Raw genomic sequence first — 20,616 nt, 5'->3', positions numbered from 1 at the left:
TCAGTTTTGCTGCCTATGAATATTCCTAAGAGAGTCATCATTCAAATGTAACTGAAATATAGATCTGAAAGGGCTCTTATTTACTAATGTAAACGTGTATGTGTAACATCCTGTTCCTACATACCTTTAGGACAAGAAGCTGGTAGAATGTGCTGATGCTCAGGCATTCCTCTCCAGAGATCTATGTTCAAATTCATGCTTTTACAATACCAGTAAAAATGAATCCTCATACATGGAGAGTACCGTCTGGCACAAATAAGTCCCTCTTCACAGTTTGCTTATGAGCTAGGACTCAGGTGTTTCTGCCTGAGCTGGATAAGCTGTGTAGAAAAGCATGTCCAGTGTGTGTGTGGGGGAGCAAAAAAAAAGGCAGTAGTATAGATCAAGTCTTTTACCATTAAAATGCAGTCCACTCAGTGGAGAAAACTATTAGCATATAATAGAAGACAGGTGTCTTAATACATTTTTAGAAAAGTACTGCAAGGTGCCTAGTAGCAATGACTTTGAAAAAAAACCAAACCAATTTGGAATACCTGGGTAGCTAGGCAAGAGTTTAATGATCTCATAGCTACCTATATTTTATTTAATTGTGTTGGCATTCAATACCATTTTTTTTTAAATTAGTACGGTTATGTCCTGTGTTTGGAGAAAAAATTAAGTCATTCACCAGATTTTCAAAGGCAGCTACCTGGTAAAGTCTGCATGTTTAATTTCTGTGCTTTCAATGAGGCCATGAACCTAGCTAGTCCAACTTTATTTTAAAAACCCCTGAGTACATTTTCACATAGCTAGTATAAAAATGTGTCCAGGTTACTAAACTCAGTACTCATTACTGAGTCCAACAGAATTGTCATGTAACATGACCAATTTCAGCATTAGTATGTTCTGTTCCTAACATACTTTTGCCAATTTTTTAAAAAATTAAGAATGCTAGTATATTTTGTTTATAGCAAGGAGAAAAGAATGAATGAGAAAGGAATAATTAAAAGAAAATTGAATGGAAATTGTGCTAGTCACTACAACATATTTTTCTTGATTCACAAGTAACACTCTAGTTGGCATGACTCACAAAGTCATCAGTTAATTTCTCTGCCATCCATCATCCCCTACAGGCACCTTTTGTTCTTTATATTTCTATTTGTTTAGGTTGAGTAACTTTAATCAGAAAATATTATCTTAATGGCCATGAACACTTTCATTTTTAAAACTGTAAAGCTCTGTACCTGTATATAACCATCTGATTAACTGTTGCTAACATAAGTAGTGTCAACGTCAGAGTTTGCCAATTATGGATACCTTCCATGTAAATTAGATTGAATGAGCTTGTCTGATTTGGAAACCAGTGAGTGTATTTTGGCCACATATAGTTAACAGACATACAAACACCTGGCAAAAGAGATGAGTAATGAATTTTATCATACAAAATAAGTTGTCTGGGTTTGGATCAAATCTGCTTTTTTAGACAGTATTTTAAAACCAACGATATGTCCTTCCATACAGTAAGCACTGTAAAAGACTGACAACTCTGCCTATCTGTACTCAGCAGGTTGCACTGAATGAGCAGGACTCTTTTCATATTAGAATTGCCATCAAGGCATTCACTCCTTTCTTGCAAAATATGCTTCAAATAATTGAGTACTCAGTACTCAATTTGTTATATTGTGTTTTTTTGTTTTGTTTTGTTTTGTGTTTTTTTTTTTTTTTTTAAGTGAGCTGAGCCATTTGGTTGAGTTCTAAACCCAGAACCACCACAAAGAGCAACTTACCAGTCATGGCCAGTCTTGTACCAGTAACACTGTCCATATATACTCGCAAGCACTATTAGTTTTGTCAGCATAGCAGTATCAGTTACTTGACAAAAAGGAGATAACAACAACAAAAAGAGGGGTCTTGACAGTCAAAGTGCCCTTTTTATAAGTAAGAATTATTCCTGTATATGGTACGGCTGACATAATGCAATCCCCCCCCACACTTCTAATGCAGGACCATGTAATAACAGGTACTATACAAACCTCACAGTGTTAGGAGAAGCTCCAGATGGAAATAGGTCAGTGTATCTCCTGCTGAAAGGCAGCAACGAAGACTGCTTTGTTATATTGCAAAAGCAGTTCCTGACTGTCTGATTTGAACTGTTTCTGATGCAGTATTTGGAGAAACTATTTTGGTAAAAGATTCTCAGACTGTGGAGAACTTGTGGATTTGTTAGTGATACAGGAATTTCATTTCACTCTGATAATGACCTTGTTTATTTAAAATGAGTATTGCCATCTACATCGTATAATCTATTTGTCTAATTAAAGGTATTATATGTAAGGTGTTATGTCCTGAACACCAGGACAAAATCTGACGATCTTCTAATGTTACCCTTAATTATCAGACTATGCTATCAGTTATTGACAAAACTGCTAATAATATACATCACACTAAATTTATTTCTAAAATTATTGCTATTTGTGTGCAACTTTATTTGGCTGTCTGCTAAATCTTTGCATCTAATTTTACTGTAAATAGCATTTTTCAAGATAGCAAATTTTAAACAGAAGGACATTATTTGCTTGAAACTAGTAATGACTTACTGACTAAGTTTCATAAATACTGATATGTGTCTTTCAATTTCTGCTGTGTGTGAGAATGCATATCAGATTCCTAGTTGCATTGTTAGCTGGGGACAGGGTACTGAAAATGAGTCATCACTTTTTTTTTTGAAGTAGAGGGTCTTTTTTGTCTTTCCTCTCATAGCCATCCAGTATTTTTTAATTTTTAAAAATGCAAGCAAGACTACTCCTCCCTTTACCTCTTTTTTCCTCCACAAAGTGCAAAACCAACAGTAGAGATGTTTTCTCTACATTATCTGCAGGAAATTTGTAGGTCAACTGAAATTCATTCTTTAAGGTGGCTGCTACAGGTATGGGAATGCTGGTGGGAGTGTGAAGGACAGTTTAGATGCTTCATCTCTTGAAAAGCTGTATTTATGTGACTTGGGTGAGGATTATAAAATTCAGACCATGATATGCTTAGGAACTTTGTGGGATTTTACCATCTCCTGGGCATCCTGAGAAAGATTTATGAAAACTAATCCAGACTATAACTGTATTAACTGCACCTGATTCACTTGGACAAGAGAGAGGATATGTGTTTGCCCTTGCAGAATTTTACCTTCCCTAAATGATAATTCCAACCTCACTTTTTAAAAATAAACATTTCTTTCATCATTGACCATCCCCAGCTGCAGAGGAAAACTTCAAGATATATCTGCTAAATCTCAAAAATAATTACCTTTATTTATTTTAATCTCTCTTCTTAATATGTGAGGTTAGCAGTACAGCTCTCCATCCACACCCCAGCCACCCTCAGCTGCTTCTTTACCCCTACTACATGAAATGAAACTTCCCTGGCAAATACTGAGGTATAATTTTGCAATCAAATCCTCAGCCCTCAGGCATTCCACATGTTGATCTGGGTACGGGGTGGGAAACAAACAGGTTGGTCTGAATAGTTTCTCATTCTGAAAGGAAGGCCCTTCCTGGTGTTTGACATGAACATCATTATCATTCAGCCTAACTTCAGTGCCAGTTCAACAACTTGCATATCCATGGGAAATGTGACCTTTTGCTGCAACATGCTTCAGTGCATCTGCTGGCAACTAACCTACTGGCTGAAAGAGAGAAAACTACTGGACTGAAAATAATATACTGTTTCCCCCTTAGGAAATACAAAGCCTATGGTTCTGTAGATTTTCCCTTTATTATTTTCTTGATGTCATAATCATCCTATCTCTTGAGATAGTGCATGGGACAGGACTCTATTACTAGCCTTTGAAAACAGGCAGACTGCCCAGGCTGTCTTGGTTACACTGAGGAATACAGGGGAGTAGCTGGAATTCTCCATTTCTCTAGTGGTCACAGCTGGGAAACAACACCTGTAAGCTGCTCAAGCTGGCTAAATAATAAGAGTCCTGCTGCTGCTGAAATGTACCGCAGAGCTCAGAAACACCAACTGGCTGCCCTAGTGGTGGACAGAGCATGAAAGTTAGCACACATGCATTTTAATTCTAATGCTCTCTCCGACCTAACCACTCCACACAGAAACAATCTTCTTCATCTTAGATACTTTACAAAGTAAGCCACCAAATGGTGACACTCACAAACAGGTTTTTGTTTCCATTTTATTTCTTTGTTTGTTTGTTTGTTTTGTGTGTGTGGAAAGGTATTTACTTGTTTCCTTATCTTTTTTTTTTTTGCCCCCCCCCCCATTTCTGTTGCATCTAAGTGGTAGAACCTTTTCACTAAATAGTATCATAAATAGTATCAAATATTGTAAAGCAAAATATATCAAAAAAATTGTAAATCTGATACCAAAGCCAAGAATTTGATTTCAATGTATTCATTTATATTCTATTACAAGATTAAATATGCTACCATGGATCTCAGGGTACATTTTTTGGAAAATTAATTTTAAAATGTATTATTTGCCATAGGAACTGCAAAATTTTTACTGTTATAATAAAAGAAAAGGGATCCTGAAATATACTTAGCATACACTTATGGTAAGATGGGCGCAAGAGATAAAATAGTTTTGATTTCAACAACCAATCCTTTGCTTAAAATTATAACCTAACTTGCAAAGTTGCATTTAACTTTGTGGTAAATACCCGATTCCTAAATTTGCAGTTCTTGACTAGTAAAGTGCAACTATCTGCAGAACAGAGCAATGGTACTTCTATCTATCTGAATAAGTGGCAACCCTCCTCCCCCCGCAGCTTTCTGTCATAGACAGCCGTTTTGGGAACTACATAAAGAAACAGATATAAAAAGTGGGACTGCTCAGGAAGTGCTAGACCATAGTGATCCCGTCCATCCTTACCCAGCAGTCCTCCCCTTTCCCCATTATGTACTTAAGAATTACATTAACGTCTATGTATTGGTTTTGTTTGGTAAGGTTTTGGTAGCGGGGGGGGGGGGGTTACAGGGGTGGCTTCTGTAAGAAACTGCTGGAAGCTTCCCCTGTGTTCGAGAGAGAGCGAGCCCATATTTGCCGGCTCTGAGACGGACCCGCCGCCAGCCAAGGCCGAGCCAATCAGTGATAGTGGTAACGCCTCTGTGATAACATTTTTAAGAATGAAGAAAAGTTGGGACGGAGAGAAACTGGCGCCGGAGTGAGGAGTGAGAACATGTAAGAGAAACAAGCCTGCGGACACCAAGGTCAGTGAAGAAGGAGGGGGAGGAGATGCTCCAGGCGCCGGAGCGAAGATTCCCCTGCAGCCCGTGGGGAAGACCCTGGTGAGGCAGGCTGTCCCCCTGCAGTCCAGGGAGGCCCACGGTGGAGCAGATATCCACCTGTAGCCCGTGGAGGACCCCACGCCGGAGCAGGTGGGTTCCCGAAGGAGGCTGTGACCCCGTGGGAACCCCGCGCTGGAGCAGGCTCCTGGCAGGACCTGCGGATCTGTGGAGAGAGGAGCCCATGGAGCAGGCTTTCTGGCAGGACTTGTGACCCCGTGGGGGACCCGCGCTGGAGCAGTGTGCTCCTGAAGGACTGCACACCGTGGAAAGGACCCATGCTGGAGCAGTTCGTGAAGAACTGCGGCCCGTGGGAATGGCCCACGTTGGAGGAGTTCGTGGAGGACTGTCTCCCGTGGGTGGGACCCCACGCTGGAGCAGGGGAAGAGTGTGATCAGCCCTCGTCCTGAGGAGGTGAAGCGGCAGAAAATAACGTGTGATGACCATAAACCCCATCCCTGTCCCCCTGTGCCACTGGGGGGGCTTGGTGGTGAAATCCGGGAGGGTAGTTGTGCCCGGGAAGAAGGGAGGGGTGGTGGGAAGGTGTTCTGAGATTTCATTTTACTTCTCATTACCTTGCTCTGGTTGATTTGTAATAAATTGAGTATGTTTTGCAAATTGAGTCTGTTTTGCCCGTGACGGTAATAGTGAATGATCTCTCCTGTCCTTATCTCGACCCGCGAGCCTTTTGTTATATTTTCTCTCCCCTATCCAGCTGAGGATGGGGGAGTGATAGAACGGCTTTGGTGGGCACCTGGTGTTCAGCCAGGGTTAACCCATCACAGTCTACCATAAAGCATGATGTTGGTGTAAATAATGTTTGGTCTTGCTGCTTTGTAAATTGCAAAATCATAAACTTTCTTATTTATATTGGCAGTCCCATAAAGAATATGATATTCAGAAATATAAGCAAGCTATGAATCTTTGTATACTTTTTCACTGCATCCTTGGTTTGGGTTTTTAAGGAAAATGAATGAAAGTGATAATCAGAGAATCAAAAATTAACGCAATTTCTACCATCTTGTTAGATGAGCAAAGTCAAAAGAAATAAGAAAAGATAGTTAATTTTTTTACATATATTACATCCTACTCTTTTACAAGAGCCTGGTTTCATGCCACAGTTATGACAGAAGAGACACTTATGATGACCAGTGTTGAAGAGAGTCACCCTTTCAGTATGCTATGATACTGCTTCTGGCTGCCCAACAGTGTCATCACGATTCATTAGAGGAGGACACTCTGCAAGCAGTGTATCAAAACAGGCTACAAAACAGACTTTACGTGATCAGACTTAAAACAAACTGAGACAGTACAGAATTTGATTTAAATAACCTTATACTGTATTTTAAAACTTTTAAAAAGCAATGTGTTAAAACATATGATTTAGAATTTTAAATTTTCTGCTATATTTTATACTTATAAAATAATGATCTCTGGCAGTCATTAATGAGCGAGGAAGCTATTTGTTAGTCAATATGCAAGACATAAAGTGCTGTAATAATTCTTTTTATGCTATAGAAGCAATTTTCCCCATTAAGTGTGCACATTTTCTCTGCCTATTCTTGATCTGCTGCTAAACATTTCACAAAACTTTGCTCTGTCTTCAGAATTTGACACTCCAAACAGCCGGTTTAGCAAATGAAAGAGCATGGATTATGACAAAAAAATCTCAGCAGTGATGTTAGTATAAACCTCTTAAGTTTTGGGTTTGTTTGGAGGGCTTTCTTTCATCTTAATTTCCATCAGAAAAGTCCTCTGCAGAAGAGCTGTTTTCTCTTTCAGCCACTGTCAAGTCTTTATTTCTTAAAATATACATTCAGAAGTATATGTGATATGTAAACTACATTAAAAAATGTTACTGGAATATTTTCTCTCTCTAGAAACAACAACTTGTGTCACAATATATTTATATGTTGAATCTTTTTTAACTATGTTTCATACCACATATCATTCATGTTCATTTAGTACTAAGAAAAACTATCAGACTCAGCATTTATATTCCAAAATTAAGATAAAATTGATTTCAGTTACGTTTTACAGGTAATTTACTTAGATATTGGTCTCAAGAGGTAAAAAATGATTAGTGAATAACAATGACCAAGTGAGGAAAGATACAAGACATACCTGAACATAAATATCAAGTATATAAAATATTATTCTGGATAACTACATATAAATACTAGTAATTAATGTTAATGTTTTCTCATACAGTACCTTGTATAGACTGTCCCTTAATAGTCTATTAGAAGGTTAATTAAAGTTTCATTTTCCCAGATAAGATCATCTCATGTACTTCTTTGGTTAACAAGACATATGCTTTCTTAGAATTATCTAAAAAATAAAGAGGATCAGTAATCGTAGATGGATTAAAACCTTCATCCACCAGTCGAAATTTCTGTTGTTTGAATGTTCCAGTCATTTCCATTTTTTCCTATAGAAGAGAGAAAGATTTATTGTTCAATAGAAGAGCTTCTTTTCTTTTGCTCACATTCACATTTGTTTTTGAAAATCTTACTTGATAGAAGGTTAATACTGTTCTCATTACGCTGAAAGACTAGAACTTTTGTGCTGCCATGGACCATGGTGGAAAAAAGTTACAGCCCATTGCTTTCTGCATCGCTGTGCTGTGTCTCATCACAGTGTCTCATCTGGTGTAGCCTCAGCCTGGCCAAGACAATCTAGGTTCTTCATTTGTGTGCATTATGAAACTACACATTGTAAAGAATCTGAAAGTAAAAACTGTCATTATCAAGAAACTCTCACTTAAAAAAAAATCAGGAAATTCTCTGTATCTATGATTATTGTCACCTCAATTAAAGGGTTGAAAGAATCATGTACTAAATCAGCCATACTCATACTCAGCCAGGTCCAAATAAAGGTGGATCTTTACCAGATATATTTACAATGTTTTCAAGCTTCTTTTCAGTGTCACTGTGTCCCTTGGAAAAAGTAGTGAGAGGCATCTCTAGTAAGAGTCTTTTCTGCCCCACTTTATGACCTCTCTCCATTATCTTGTCTTCTGTCTTTACATTTTTATATATATGTGAACAATTTCTGAAAATGAAAAATTAAGTATTATCTCCAACAACTCAGAGAGCTGTTGTATCTACTCCAGATCTACCTCCAGATTCTATCTACCTGCTTTGGTTGGTCTAAGAAACATGCTGACATCTTCTGAAGTATGACTACATGTCAGATCACACTCAGAAGGTTTTTAATTTTTTCCTTCAAATTTCCACCCACTGCCTTCTTTCTTCGTTAACAACAGCAGTACTAACAGCAATTCATCTGTAATGTAGGCATTTAAATTCTAATCAAAGTTCCAGATACTTAATATCCAGGCTATGTCCAAGATTCAGATACATTCTGTCCAGCATAAAGGTTTTTTGTACATCTGTATAGCAATAAATCTAGACTAGGTTCTTATAATTTTGTAAACTGACCACTGCAACATTCTGAAGTGTAAACTTGCTTGTAAAGCTGCTGCGAAAGGTTATCTTCCTGGACTTATGAGATGTATAGATATACATATATTTCAATTTCAAGGTCCTTCATAACCTTTTCCTTTCCCCCCCTTTATTCTGAATCAGTATTCAATTTCTGATTGGCCCAGGGAACAACTTTCCATAGCTCATCTTCTCTTTTCAAACAATTATTATTTTTTTCATCTTCTCCTCAGACTTATGAGACTTCCTTCATAGGTATCTTCAAAAACATTTTTCTATTTGCCTTTGTCATGATGTTTTCAAAACACTTACCAGAAATGACTATGCTCCTTGGACTTTACCTATTGTGATGACCAGTATTTTATGTTTGCTATACTCTCCCATTTTTTCTAGCCATATGTAGTCCATTGTACTACATTTACATTTTTAACTCTTTGGGGGAGGGACTATTTTTTTTCCCCAAATTCGACAGTTACTACAGCAAAGTACTAGTACACAAATAGGGATGACTTTGATGATTATGATGGTGACAATAATAATGTACATTTTTAATTCACCTTTTCAATTTACCTAGTACCTTTTCAAATGCTTTAACTTTTGTCATTATATTACACAGCAAATAACATTTCATTTATTGTGCACAATTGGTGTCTCCTGCTTTAGCTCTACTTCTCTCTGTTTTCTCATTTCTATTGAATAAAATGGATTTTAGATTATTTTCTCCAGATGCAATTGTTCACAATTTACTAATCTGAATCTTTTTGTTTTCCCATGTTCATGCTTCTAATCTCCCTAAATCCTTTGGTATGATCCCTATCTCTACTCATTTGTACAATTCCTCCTGTTTTAACATTATCTGCAAATTTACTGACTTTTTGTGTAATGCCTTTCCCAGGACTCCATTAATGAAGACAGAAAACAGGACCAGTTCTAAAACTAATCAACTGATACATCAACAAGCATTCTCTGTTATTCATTTAGCCGTCTCTGTGTTCAAATGATGTAGATGTTTTATGCACTGTGCAATAATGCAGCTTACCTGCACTCTTAAAAAAAGAGGACAAGCATAACTTGGTAGATAGGTCACAACTTGCTTATACATTTGCCCCAAGTCTAATGATGTATTCTGCTTTAAAATAAGAGAGGCCATTCCTGCTTTTCCTTCATGATCTGGGAGAAAGGAAGTGAGAGGAGAATTTTGAAATGTGAATAAAGTTGACATTTTAGTGATGAACCTTACAAAAAAGAACTGTAGTGCATTAGTAAACTGACAGTCATATACCATCTTCTGAGTTGCAGTAAAGCTGGAAAATTAAATTCATATTTTATATGCTATTACATATATTTGGAGTCACTCAAGTGATCACTTAAGCAATAATGCTGTAAATGAGTTTGGCAGGTAAGAGTAAATGGAGTCCCATGCTCAATATTAATCAATAAATGTGGAAAACCATCAACACCATTCCTCTCTCAAAAACAAGAGTGCTGAGCCTCTTTCCTGGATTAACCAATTATGTCTTCCCTTCAGTTTTAGTCTTTCTCTCTTGCCAGTATCTTCTCTCAAACTGTGGATCTGAATGTTGTTAACAGAGATTAAAAGTTCTTCCTGGTTTGTCTGGAAAGAGAGCACTGTGGGTCTATGGGAAAGACCAAAATGGGTAAAATCTAAAAGCAATGAACTCCAGCAATCAAAAATAACTGCACACTTCAACCATCAGTTAGTGGTAACAGCAGAGACATTCTGCCAACCTTATCTTTTGTCTCCATTCCATTTTATATTTTTTTTTGCTAATGCTACAAAATCTGTAAGGAACTTGATTTCTTTATGTTTAAGTGCAATTATCAAGACAGTTGCCTAAACTGGATAGGAATCTGCAGGCAAATGTTGTACAGGAAATTTGAAGCTCTCATATTTTTGAGTCTGATTTTCAGTCAGTCTTCTTTATTATGGTCTTTCTTGTGTGGCTTTAAACTAGAGGTAAGTGACACCTTTTTCACATTTTAAACTCTTATGATTTTGTGGTGGGTTCATCCTGGCCAACAACCAAACATCCAGCCAGCTTCTCACTCACTCCCTTCTCCCATGGCATGAGAAGGGAATAGAAGGAAAGCAAGAATACTCATCTATCAAGATAATGGTAGTTTAACAGGGAAAGCAAAAGCTGCATGGACAAGCAAAGCAAAATCAGGACTTCATTCACTATTTTTCATTGTCAGGCAGATGTTCAGCTTCTTTCTACAGGGCAGGGCCTCATTCAGCACATGTGGTGGCTGCCTGGGAAGACAAATGCCATCACCACAAACATCTCACCCTCTTCCTTTCCCCAAGCTTTTATTACTGAGCATGGCATCATATGACATGGAATATCCCTCTGGTCAGTTTGGGCCCACTGTCCTATCTACGTCTGCTCCCAACTTCTTGCCCGCCCCCAGCATACTCGCTGCAGGGCAAAAGCCTGGATACTGTGCAAGCTTTGCTCAGCAATAGCCAAGCGTTGGTCAGTTATCAACAGCACCAATGAGAATACAGCACTATACAGACTCCTATAAACAAACTTATCTCTATCCCAGACAGACCTAGTATGCATTTTAAAAAAAGACTTAGCACAAGTGGGAATCAAGCCCTGATGATCTCATGAAAATTAACAAAAAAAATAATTATTAAAAAGAAATTAATATATTTTCTTTCTTAATAATTTATTTATTTGTCTCTTCATTTCATTTTTCACCTTGTCCTTGGTTTTGTAATGTATCTGTTTACAGATGGTTTATGAGGCTACACGAAAAGTGAAATAAGACAGAAAAATGTCTTCATACACTTACTTTCCTTTAGAGTTGCTTTAATTCTTACCTTGCTGACATTTTATTTTGACACATGGATGTGTGCATTTTCCACAGATGTGAATTTAATAAATCTTTAAACTTTAATTTAGATTATGTAGCTATCACAAATTCATGAAAGGTAACTTTTCAAAAATACATATCACTGCATACACATAAAAATGCATGGTTCACTGGCTCATTCACAATCTGGTAGTATTTTCATTATCTACATCTACATTTTAGTTAGGTATTAAACAGATGACTCAATCAGAAGTGATTCATCAGTTTAAAACATGAAATAAAAGAGTCATGAGGGTTAACAACTAACCTAGGGGAAGAAAAATATACAGCAAAAGCTTCTTTTACCTGGCACAGATACACCATACACATTTGCTTCTTGTATGAAGTCCAACATTACAATGACATCAGAAACTTCTGTAGTTGCAACATTCTCCCCTTTCCATCTAAAACATGTAGAAAAATAATTTAATCCCATGAAAACATACGGACACCTCCTCTTTAAAAAAACATTAACTTTAGTAGGAACTCCATTAATTTCAGACTAACACCACCTCAAATTTTCTCCCACTTGTCACATTGGTATATTGATCTGATCACCAGAAGACAACGCTTGAAATTCAAATGGTACTGGATATTAGCTGTCACTATATAGCACAATGAAAGCTTATCATAATCTGATGTAAGAGTCTTCCAAATTTTGACATGTATCTAAATGTATCAAATGTGACCAGTCTTTACTATTTGATACATTTTTTTCCACTTAGTATCCAATTTCCTTGCTCACTGCAAAACCATCACTAGTTACAATGCTTACTGGAAGGACTGTACAAAGAGCTGTAATTCCTACAAAACATTCTGGAAATGAACTATCCAGCTCCACAGGAACACTTTCTACAAAATGCAGCACCTGTTATCTACTTCAAGAGCATTATAAACTACATCACAATAGTAATAAACTGAACACTTCTGGTTGAAAACAAATAGAACAGTATTATTCTATTCTGCATGTCCATGTTTTTTAATGAAAAAATCTGAAAAGAAACAATGATTATACCTGAAGGTATCTCCAATCCTGTCCCAAAAATATAGAAAATTCTCATGGTCTTGAACCATCATATCTCCAGTATTTAAATAAAGATCTCCCTTCTTAAATACCTCACAGAGTAATTTCTTTTCTGTGTGTCTCTTATTGCCAGCGTAACCAAAGAAGGGGTTCTTTGCATTGACTTTGGAAATGAGAAGACCAGCCTCACCTGTACAGAGAAGTTGAAAGAATGTAAACCTAAGGTATCATGCACATTTCCTGTACTTTACATTAATATCAATTTGGTACATACGATTTTACAACACCAGGAACCAAGCTTAGCAGGGTTCAGTACATAAGACCCAAAAATAAAAACTTACTTGTTTTGACTGGTTTACAATTCCTGTGGTCACCTCTATGTGCGAAGTGACCACAAAGACAGTACAATATTGTCCACTCAAATTCCCAGTCTTTTGTATTTCTTCCTGATGACTCATCAAACTGTTTTCTCCCAGAACTGTTATCTATCAATTGTGAGTTCACTAGCAGGTTTACTATCCTCTCAAAGTGCAGACTTCAAGTGAATAGTATGTCCCACTCCCCACACCTTACTGAATTTCCAGTGATGAGTCTCAACTTTATCAGCTTCCTACTGAAAAACTGGTGTTAATAAAAAGCAGGTGTTCAACCCAGGCATTAAATCCCTATTTAGTCTCCTTTCAGAAGTTCTGAGAACACCTCTTAAGAATTTTCATTAATGTGATATAGCCTTATTGCTTTCTTTTTGGTGTAAAATATAGAAGTTTTAATACAATATGTTTTCTCAAAAAATAGGGAGAGGTGGGGTAGGATTATCCTGTTATGCATGTAGAATATCAGGGTGTTAGTTTGCTGAAAGCAGAATAGTTGAACTCCTAACCTTTCTGGAAGCACATTCTGAACAACAAAGCTTATGAGTTACGTTACTTTGTATCAGAGACAAGAATTATAAATATGAAAATATATAAAAATAAAAATGTGTCCAAAGGTATGCACAATTTTTAATTTAAGACTGCCTCTTTATGAAAGAGCTGTGCCTTTTTCCCATAAATTGGTAGTGGTTTAGGTGACAGCATTTATTTCACTGGTAGTGTCACTGCAGCCACAATGCTCTGAAGATACAGGGCATGGCTAAGACAAAGCCTGTAGATATAATACTTTTTATCAGACTGACTGGTATAATTGAAAAAAAATTAAGACCACGTGTCTAATTAGAGCATGTGTTCCCCTCACAGGTCAGTCTGACATCCCTACAGATAATTTCCTACAAAATTTCATGTTTGGGGGACCGTATTTTCCTGAAAAGTTCCCACCTTTGATTAAAACCTGTTATAGAATCTCTTAACTCCTTTGAAAAATCTGTTTCAGCTCCCTGTTAAAGCTGCCTCCCTGAACTTTGATATAAGTTTTTCTTGCTTCAGCTTCCAGGCATTAATTACAGCTGTTACCTTCCTACAGTACAACAGAGATGCTTCAGTATCTGATAAACACTTTGAATATAGGTATAATTGAGAGATACGAGATATTTGATAAGTATTTTGAAGGCAGCTATAATCAAGCAACATCTTTTTAAAAAAAAATAAAAATTGATAAGCTTAATCAACTCACTTAGTCAGGAACACTTAATTTCTCACCAGAAAGCATTTGCTCTAATCCCCCAGTCTTTCCTGTAGATCTCTTAGGCAACCATCTCACTATGTTAACTTCCTTTAAAAAACACAGATGTCATTATCTACATATTCAGAGATAATATAACATCCTCACTTTTGAACATTGCTCTTCTGTGAATATATCCAAGGATCTCCTAAGTTCTTCTGGTGTCAGCACTGGTATGTTTAACAATGTTCTGTCTTACATCAAAAATTATATTGCTTTTGTCAGAGCAAAGAGTAACAGTTGATGTTGGCATAGTAAAGTAATGTAATAGCAAGGCTCCTTAAAAGAATCCTCTGGAGTATTTGCATTACAATTAAAAGGCCGTTATAACCTATTAAAATACATACTTACCTTTCTTAACTTTTTCACACCAACCATCCTTATTTCTAATTGGTTCATCTTTTTGGAAATCATACTTGATTAAATCAAATGGGAAAAAAAGCTAAAAAAGGGAAGAAGGGTGATCAGTTATTCATCGACACAGTGACATCTGGTGGCAACAAATATAAGCAAGTAAACCTTTACTCCAGTTTTGCTCATCTAAAAGTAGAATGTAGTTTCATTTAAAACTGAAAATACTTTGTATGTAAACTTACACCATTTCCTGGAGATAAGCAACACCAAAACATTTTTATCATCTTGTAACTTTCAAAAATACTTGGTGAAGACACAGAACCGTAATTTTATAAATTTTCTTACAAGTAAGTTATGGGATCCATATATCAGTGGAAGAGCCTACACGAGTCAGGGTAACAGAAGCATATCTGGAATTTAACTGACATCTAAGGGTGGTGGCTGATATGAAAAGTGTTCTTGGGGTCTTCTGGCACCTAAAACAAGTGGGAAAACAAAGACCAAAATCTCCTTGCAAAGGAAACCCTGCTTCCTGTTGGGCTTTACTCTTGTTTAACTAGCCTCAGTTCTTCCCTCAAACCTTCTCAGGCTGGTGTACTGTGGAAAGTCTTATCATGAGCACCAGCAGAAGGATACCATGTTGTTTGACATGGTTATGTAGCTGTGCATGTTGCATGGTTATATGACAGTTAGTTTTGCATTTTTCCAAAATACTGTGAACCCTTGAGTCTTGACACTGCTGACCTAGCTGACCTCCTAGTTATGTTTTACAGCTAACCTTCCTCTTGTATAAGGATCACAGAGAATGTGGCTCTGAGTCAGCTGAAGGAGAAGGCAAGATACTCTTACGAGCACTAGAAATTGCAATACTTTTTTTCTCCAATATACAGGGTCTGACTCCTATTTCGCTTCATTTTTCTACTGTGAAACAAATCCAAATCAGACCTTTGAGAGACATTGACAGATATCATTTGGCTGATACTACATGGACCACTGTGTTTGCAGTTATTATCCTAAGGCTTTAGTTTGCCCAGATGGGGATTCCGATTTCCCTTTTCATAAAGAAGTATATCAGCAATCTATATAACAACTACTCAAGCCAAGGATATACAACTATCTTCTCCTGGAGAAATCTTGACAAGCAAAGAAAACAATTTTAAAAAACGTCAATATATAACTGCACTCTTCACGATAAAGAATGCAATATAATTTAAGGATGGTGTTATGAAAGTGACTGAAGAGTAGGATGCTAAAACATAAGCCCCTTTGCTTTGCTGCAACTAATCTGAATGAAGAGTTGCATAATTAAGTTATCCTAATTTGAAAAGTTGCTGTAGCTACACCACATAATTTTGTTTTCAAGGAAGTCTGAATAAATAGCAACTTGAATCAAACACCAAGCACACAATTTCAGCCTCATATGTGCAAACTTATTTCACTAAGTCTTTTCAATTTTCAACACTGTGTTTTCCTTCTACCCTAAGTCTGAAACAAAAAGAAATTTTTAACAATTGTTCAAAGCAACAAGGTAATAGCATGCAAAAGCAAGTCATTATCCAAGAATTGGACACTTTTTAACAACTACAGAGTATAGCATTTACCAAAGTGAAGAATTTGAGAGCCAAAAAGTTGACCTTAATTTGAAAATAACTGTATTATTCTTGATGAATAGAATGGGAGGTATTCATAATACACAAGTCATTTTTTCTTAGACTCTTTTCTTTTGGCCATCTACATTTAATTGCTGTTCTTTTTCACTTTCTTTTTTACATTGATACTTACTACTTTGATAGGTTTCATATGACAGACCAAATGCAATGACTAATATAAATAACAAGAATGAAATGGTATAAAATGAAATGTTATTCTGATATCTCTGTGTTTGATTAGAATAGCAGTGTGCCCTGTTCAGATCCATTTTTATCTGTTCATTCCTTCAGAGCTCAACAGCTGTAGCTTATCAACATATTAGTCTGTATTTGGTTATAAATACTCAGAAACTTTAATTTAGTATCTGAGATGATCTAAAAACTGTTGATACTCCTACTATTTATGTTGCTGCATACATTTTTCAGTGCCTGCAACTTTAGAGTATTAACTACGCCTATTCCAGTTAGCTTTTTGAAATGTCATGCAAATACATAATTCAAAGGAGAAAACACCACATACTGCATTAGACATGCATAATGAAACTATGCCAATATACATTCAGCGCAAACAGCTTTCTTTTCATATTAAATACTAGAAAATGAAAGCTCTAGAGAAAAGCATTTAGTCTGGGTACAGGCCTACATTTGTTCTATCTCATTATTTAAAATTTATTGGAAAAGAGGGCCTGAGCTGTTGAAGCATTACCATATTATTTTCACAGAGTACTGCAATGCAGCATTCATCATTTTAATCTACATTTTACTCCCTAAAGCACCACGTAAATGTACCAAACAAAAAGCATCATTTATCTAGCTGAAACTTAAAATGAGTTAAAATGCAACATTATTGTCTGTTACTATGCTGCCTGGATGTTATCTAATAACAGCATTCCCTCCACCACTTTTTTTTTTTTAATTGACTAGAAATATGTGAGTTTAAATATTATTTTGCAAGTAGTTTTGAAATGCCTAAAGTTTCAAGTTATAGTGAATGTTCACAGAACCTTCATCAGAGAACAAAGATCACAACCTATTGCTTTTTATTTAGTTACTTGTTTTAGAGAGAGATAGTGTTGAATTCTCTAGAATATCTGTTTATAAAACAAAGCATTACATTTACTAGATTTAGTTCCAAGCATCTTAAAAAAGTGAAATGTAAGGAAAAAAGAAATCTGGTGCATAGTATCATCATATCTTATAAATGTTTTAAAATTATACTTGTAATGCCTTATTTATGCCATAAATAGTAGATGTACAATTCCTCTGCAAAATTTTGTTTAGCCAAAGTAAACACAACCAAGAAAAAGAACTTTTAAAGCTATGCTTGATATTAACTGAATCACCACATATTATAATAAACCACCTTGGAATACACTTGAAGTATCTCGGATTATTTTAGCTCAAAACTAGTCCAAAGAGCAGAAACAATAATTTTCATTGGCCAATGAATTTAAGAGTTTCCATTGCTTGGATTAACACATGCCAATGTTCCACCTGTGAATCCAGTTTTCCAGGCTCTTAAGATTTCCTTAAACCTAACTTTGGTTACTTTTAAACTAAAAAGTATCTCTTCTGCCACTTAAGTTCTGTGACTGCATGAAAAAAGTGCATAATACTAATTCTGTGTTGCTGTGTGAAAGACAAAAGTATTTTATATGTTGAAATTATTTATGATTTTTTATTAGATTTAAGTGTTTCTCAAATCAAAGCTGATTTTGATCCATATAGTTTTGAGTAAGAGAGATTTAGATTCCTGTAATAGTTGGAATACTTATGTTTAAAATAATGAAAAAATACGTTTATCAATAAAGTTTGGAATATTTTTTTTTACATGCTGTTTTTTCAGGTGTACTTGCCATGGGTTATATTTAGCCCTTCTTACAAGCTTCCCTGGACCTCATTAGTCCCACTCTCTCATTGCATGTTCTCTGCCATCACTCAGAAGTTATTTCAGTGTGAGAAAGAGATTTATATGTATATTTCATAGACACAACTGAGAGTCTTACAGATTTTTCCCATATCACATCTACATAAATACACACATAATGTATGTCATATATAATAAAATCAATCATGAACTACACACATATATATGCCAGGTGTAAATATTAAGCATAATTTATTATATTACCATGTTAATCTATACACTACTTTCTTTGTAAAACATTTTAAGTTTTACAAGCTAAAAAGCTATTCAAAGACTTCTACTTTCCTGTTCGTTGACTCTACATGAACATCCTTCCTGAAGGATTTATTCATACACCACAGTGATGCATTCAAGCACATGGACCAATCCCTCTTACATAAAAAGTATCGTGTGAAAATAAAAAAAAGTGCAAACAAGAGCACTGCTTCGAGTTAAATTCTCACACACAGTGGCCTCTTGGATGTCTGGCAACTGCTTTAACAATCATCTGTTTATTAACTCTTGCCTTCCAAATTATTTATGAAAATTAAAGTGTTATGTAGAATGTTGATATTTATCCCAAGTATTTGTCCCCAAGCATTGGCAGTTACTGACAGAAAAGTTACTTTATTCATTCTCAGACCTCAATTTGTCTTTTAAAGTTTTAACTTTTGTCTGCATTTCACCTTTAGAAACTGTGCCATTGCCATTACCTACAACAGAAATGCCTTCCTATTTCTTTTCCTTTTTCCCTGCTAAAAATATTATACTTTGAACCTATCTGCTATTACTCCCACTATACTTTCAATATATGTATGTATGGGGTTTTATACTGTATTTACTTCATTCCATTTGCGCAATTATGTCAGTGAAAAGAGCGTAAGTTTCTTCCTTCTCCTTTACTGTATCACATACATGAAGCCACGAGCCTCCTTTCCCCTTTCGCAGTTCTCTTTCTTTCTATTCCAAGTTTAAGAAACAGGTGTTTAGGAAATCCTGAGAGTATGCCTAAGGGTATCTCCTCATATCATCCCATGTGTCAAGAGAATAATGTTTCAAAAGTTGTTGTAGCATTTCTCTGAAGAAACAAAAAAAATTAGGAATTGGATGGCTGGGCCTTGTCTGTGGCATTTTCTGCTTTCCAGGAGAGTCTCCCCTTCCAACTTCAGATCATTCATGGGTCAGCAAATGAGAAATAAAGCTGCTCTCCTTTACATATTGCTAGATGTCCAGTAGATGTCATTCAGACTGAAGTAAAACACAAAAGCTACACTTCTGAATGCATTGTTTAATAATCTGTAAGCTGTAAAATGTATTTTAAAAAAACAACAACAAATTCCTGAAGTAAGTCAAAACGAATTTATCTATGGCATTAAAATACATGGCTTGTGTCACAATACTCACAGAGAGTGGACAATCAAAAACACATATAAAAGGTCCCCAAACATAAGTATTTGTTTAAATATGTACTTTTTTTTAAAAAAAAGAACATCACTAAAATGCATGTCTCACGGTATTTTCAACATTCCTTCTCTCTGTTAATCTCTTCTAGACTTTTCTGAAACTGCACTATATCTAAACCATTGTTCATGTCAACACTACTCTGCTTCAGCATATGAGGGAGCTAGCTGCTCCTGCAAACAATGTCATGAACCACACTGAAGGAACTGCCATCCAGCAGAACTGCACCCGTGATAGAAGCAGAGCCCCAGTAGTTAACAGATTCCAGAATTGTTAATTTGAGACATATAACAATTGTACTATTATTACTATGTCAGAGAGAGAGACTGTGTATGTTGCACAACCATAAATGCTCTAGATCAAAACATATTAGTTATAAAAAAGCTCCATCAGGAGCTTTGGAGTAGTCTCTGAAACCTCCTTGATTTGGAAGAGATTTGGGGCAGTTTTATTTCCACATAAAACAGGTCATATAATCCACCCACTGACCTGGCTAGCCATAACATGCCCATGTAACCAAGGCGAGGTAGTTGGTCTCTGCACTGAATCTGGTTTTCAAGTGACAACCTTCATTCTTCCCTCAAACTCTACAGTCATAGAATGCCAAATTGGGGAAAGGGTTGGGAACCAATACACCTCGGGCCCCTTGGAGAATAGTAGTAACTAAACCTTGAGCCTGCTCGTAAATAATGTGCTTTAGCTACTTTCCTTATGACAGAAACCACAGAAATAACTGAAGACTTACTGTAGATTTATTTCTAGGGAAATGAGAGCATTGAAAAAGACAGCGTAAAATTGATTTCAAGCCAAGCCAAATGGAATGAATGGCTTTTTCCAGTTCATAAAATATCTTACGGTCTTTCCATATTCATACTGAGTAAGCAAGGGACAATCCATAACTATCTTAGCAGGCTATACTGATGTTTCCATAGACTATAACAGTTCCAGCTTGGAATAGTAT

The 20,616-nt window shown here is 36.2% G+C and overlaps 1 protein-coding gene across 1 annotated transcript in view; it reads right to left on the bottom strand.

Annotated features, from left to right (window-relative positions):
• Positions 1-7,002: 7,002 nt before the first annotated feature.
• Positions 7,003-20,616, bottom strand: part of LOC126036539 (long-chain fatty acid transport protein 6-like) — a 39,895-nt gene continuing 26,281 nt past the window's right edge. The window contains exons 6-10 of the mRNA XM_049796467.1: positions 14,637-14,727; positions 12,621-12,819; positions 11,912-12,009; positions 9,762-9,892; positions 7,003-7,707 (exon numbers count right to left, since the gene is read on the bottom strand). Coding sequence (XP_049652424.1) covers positions 7,531-7,707; positions 9,762-9,892; positions 11,912-12,009; positions 12,621-12,819; positions 14,637-14,727 — 696 coding nt within the window. The 3' untranslated portion in view covers positions 7,003-7,530. The remainder of the gene's footprint in view (positions 7,708-9,761; positions 9,893-11,911; positions 12,010-12,620; positions 12,820-14,636; positions 14,728-20,616) is intronic.

This window comes from Accipiter gentilis, chromosome Z (assembly GCF_929443795.1).
Source record: "Accipiter gentilis chromosome Z, bAccGen1.1, whole genome shotgun sequence".
Lineage (NCBI taxonomy): Eukaryota > Metazoa > Chordata > Aves > Accipitriformes > Accipitridae > Astur > Astur gentilis.
Note: the sequence above shows the minus strand (reverse complement) of the source record. Positions and strands in the feature narration are given on the sequence as shown.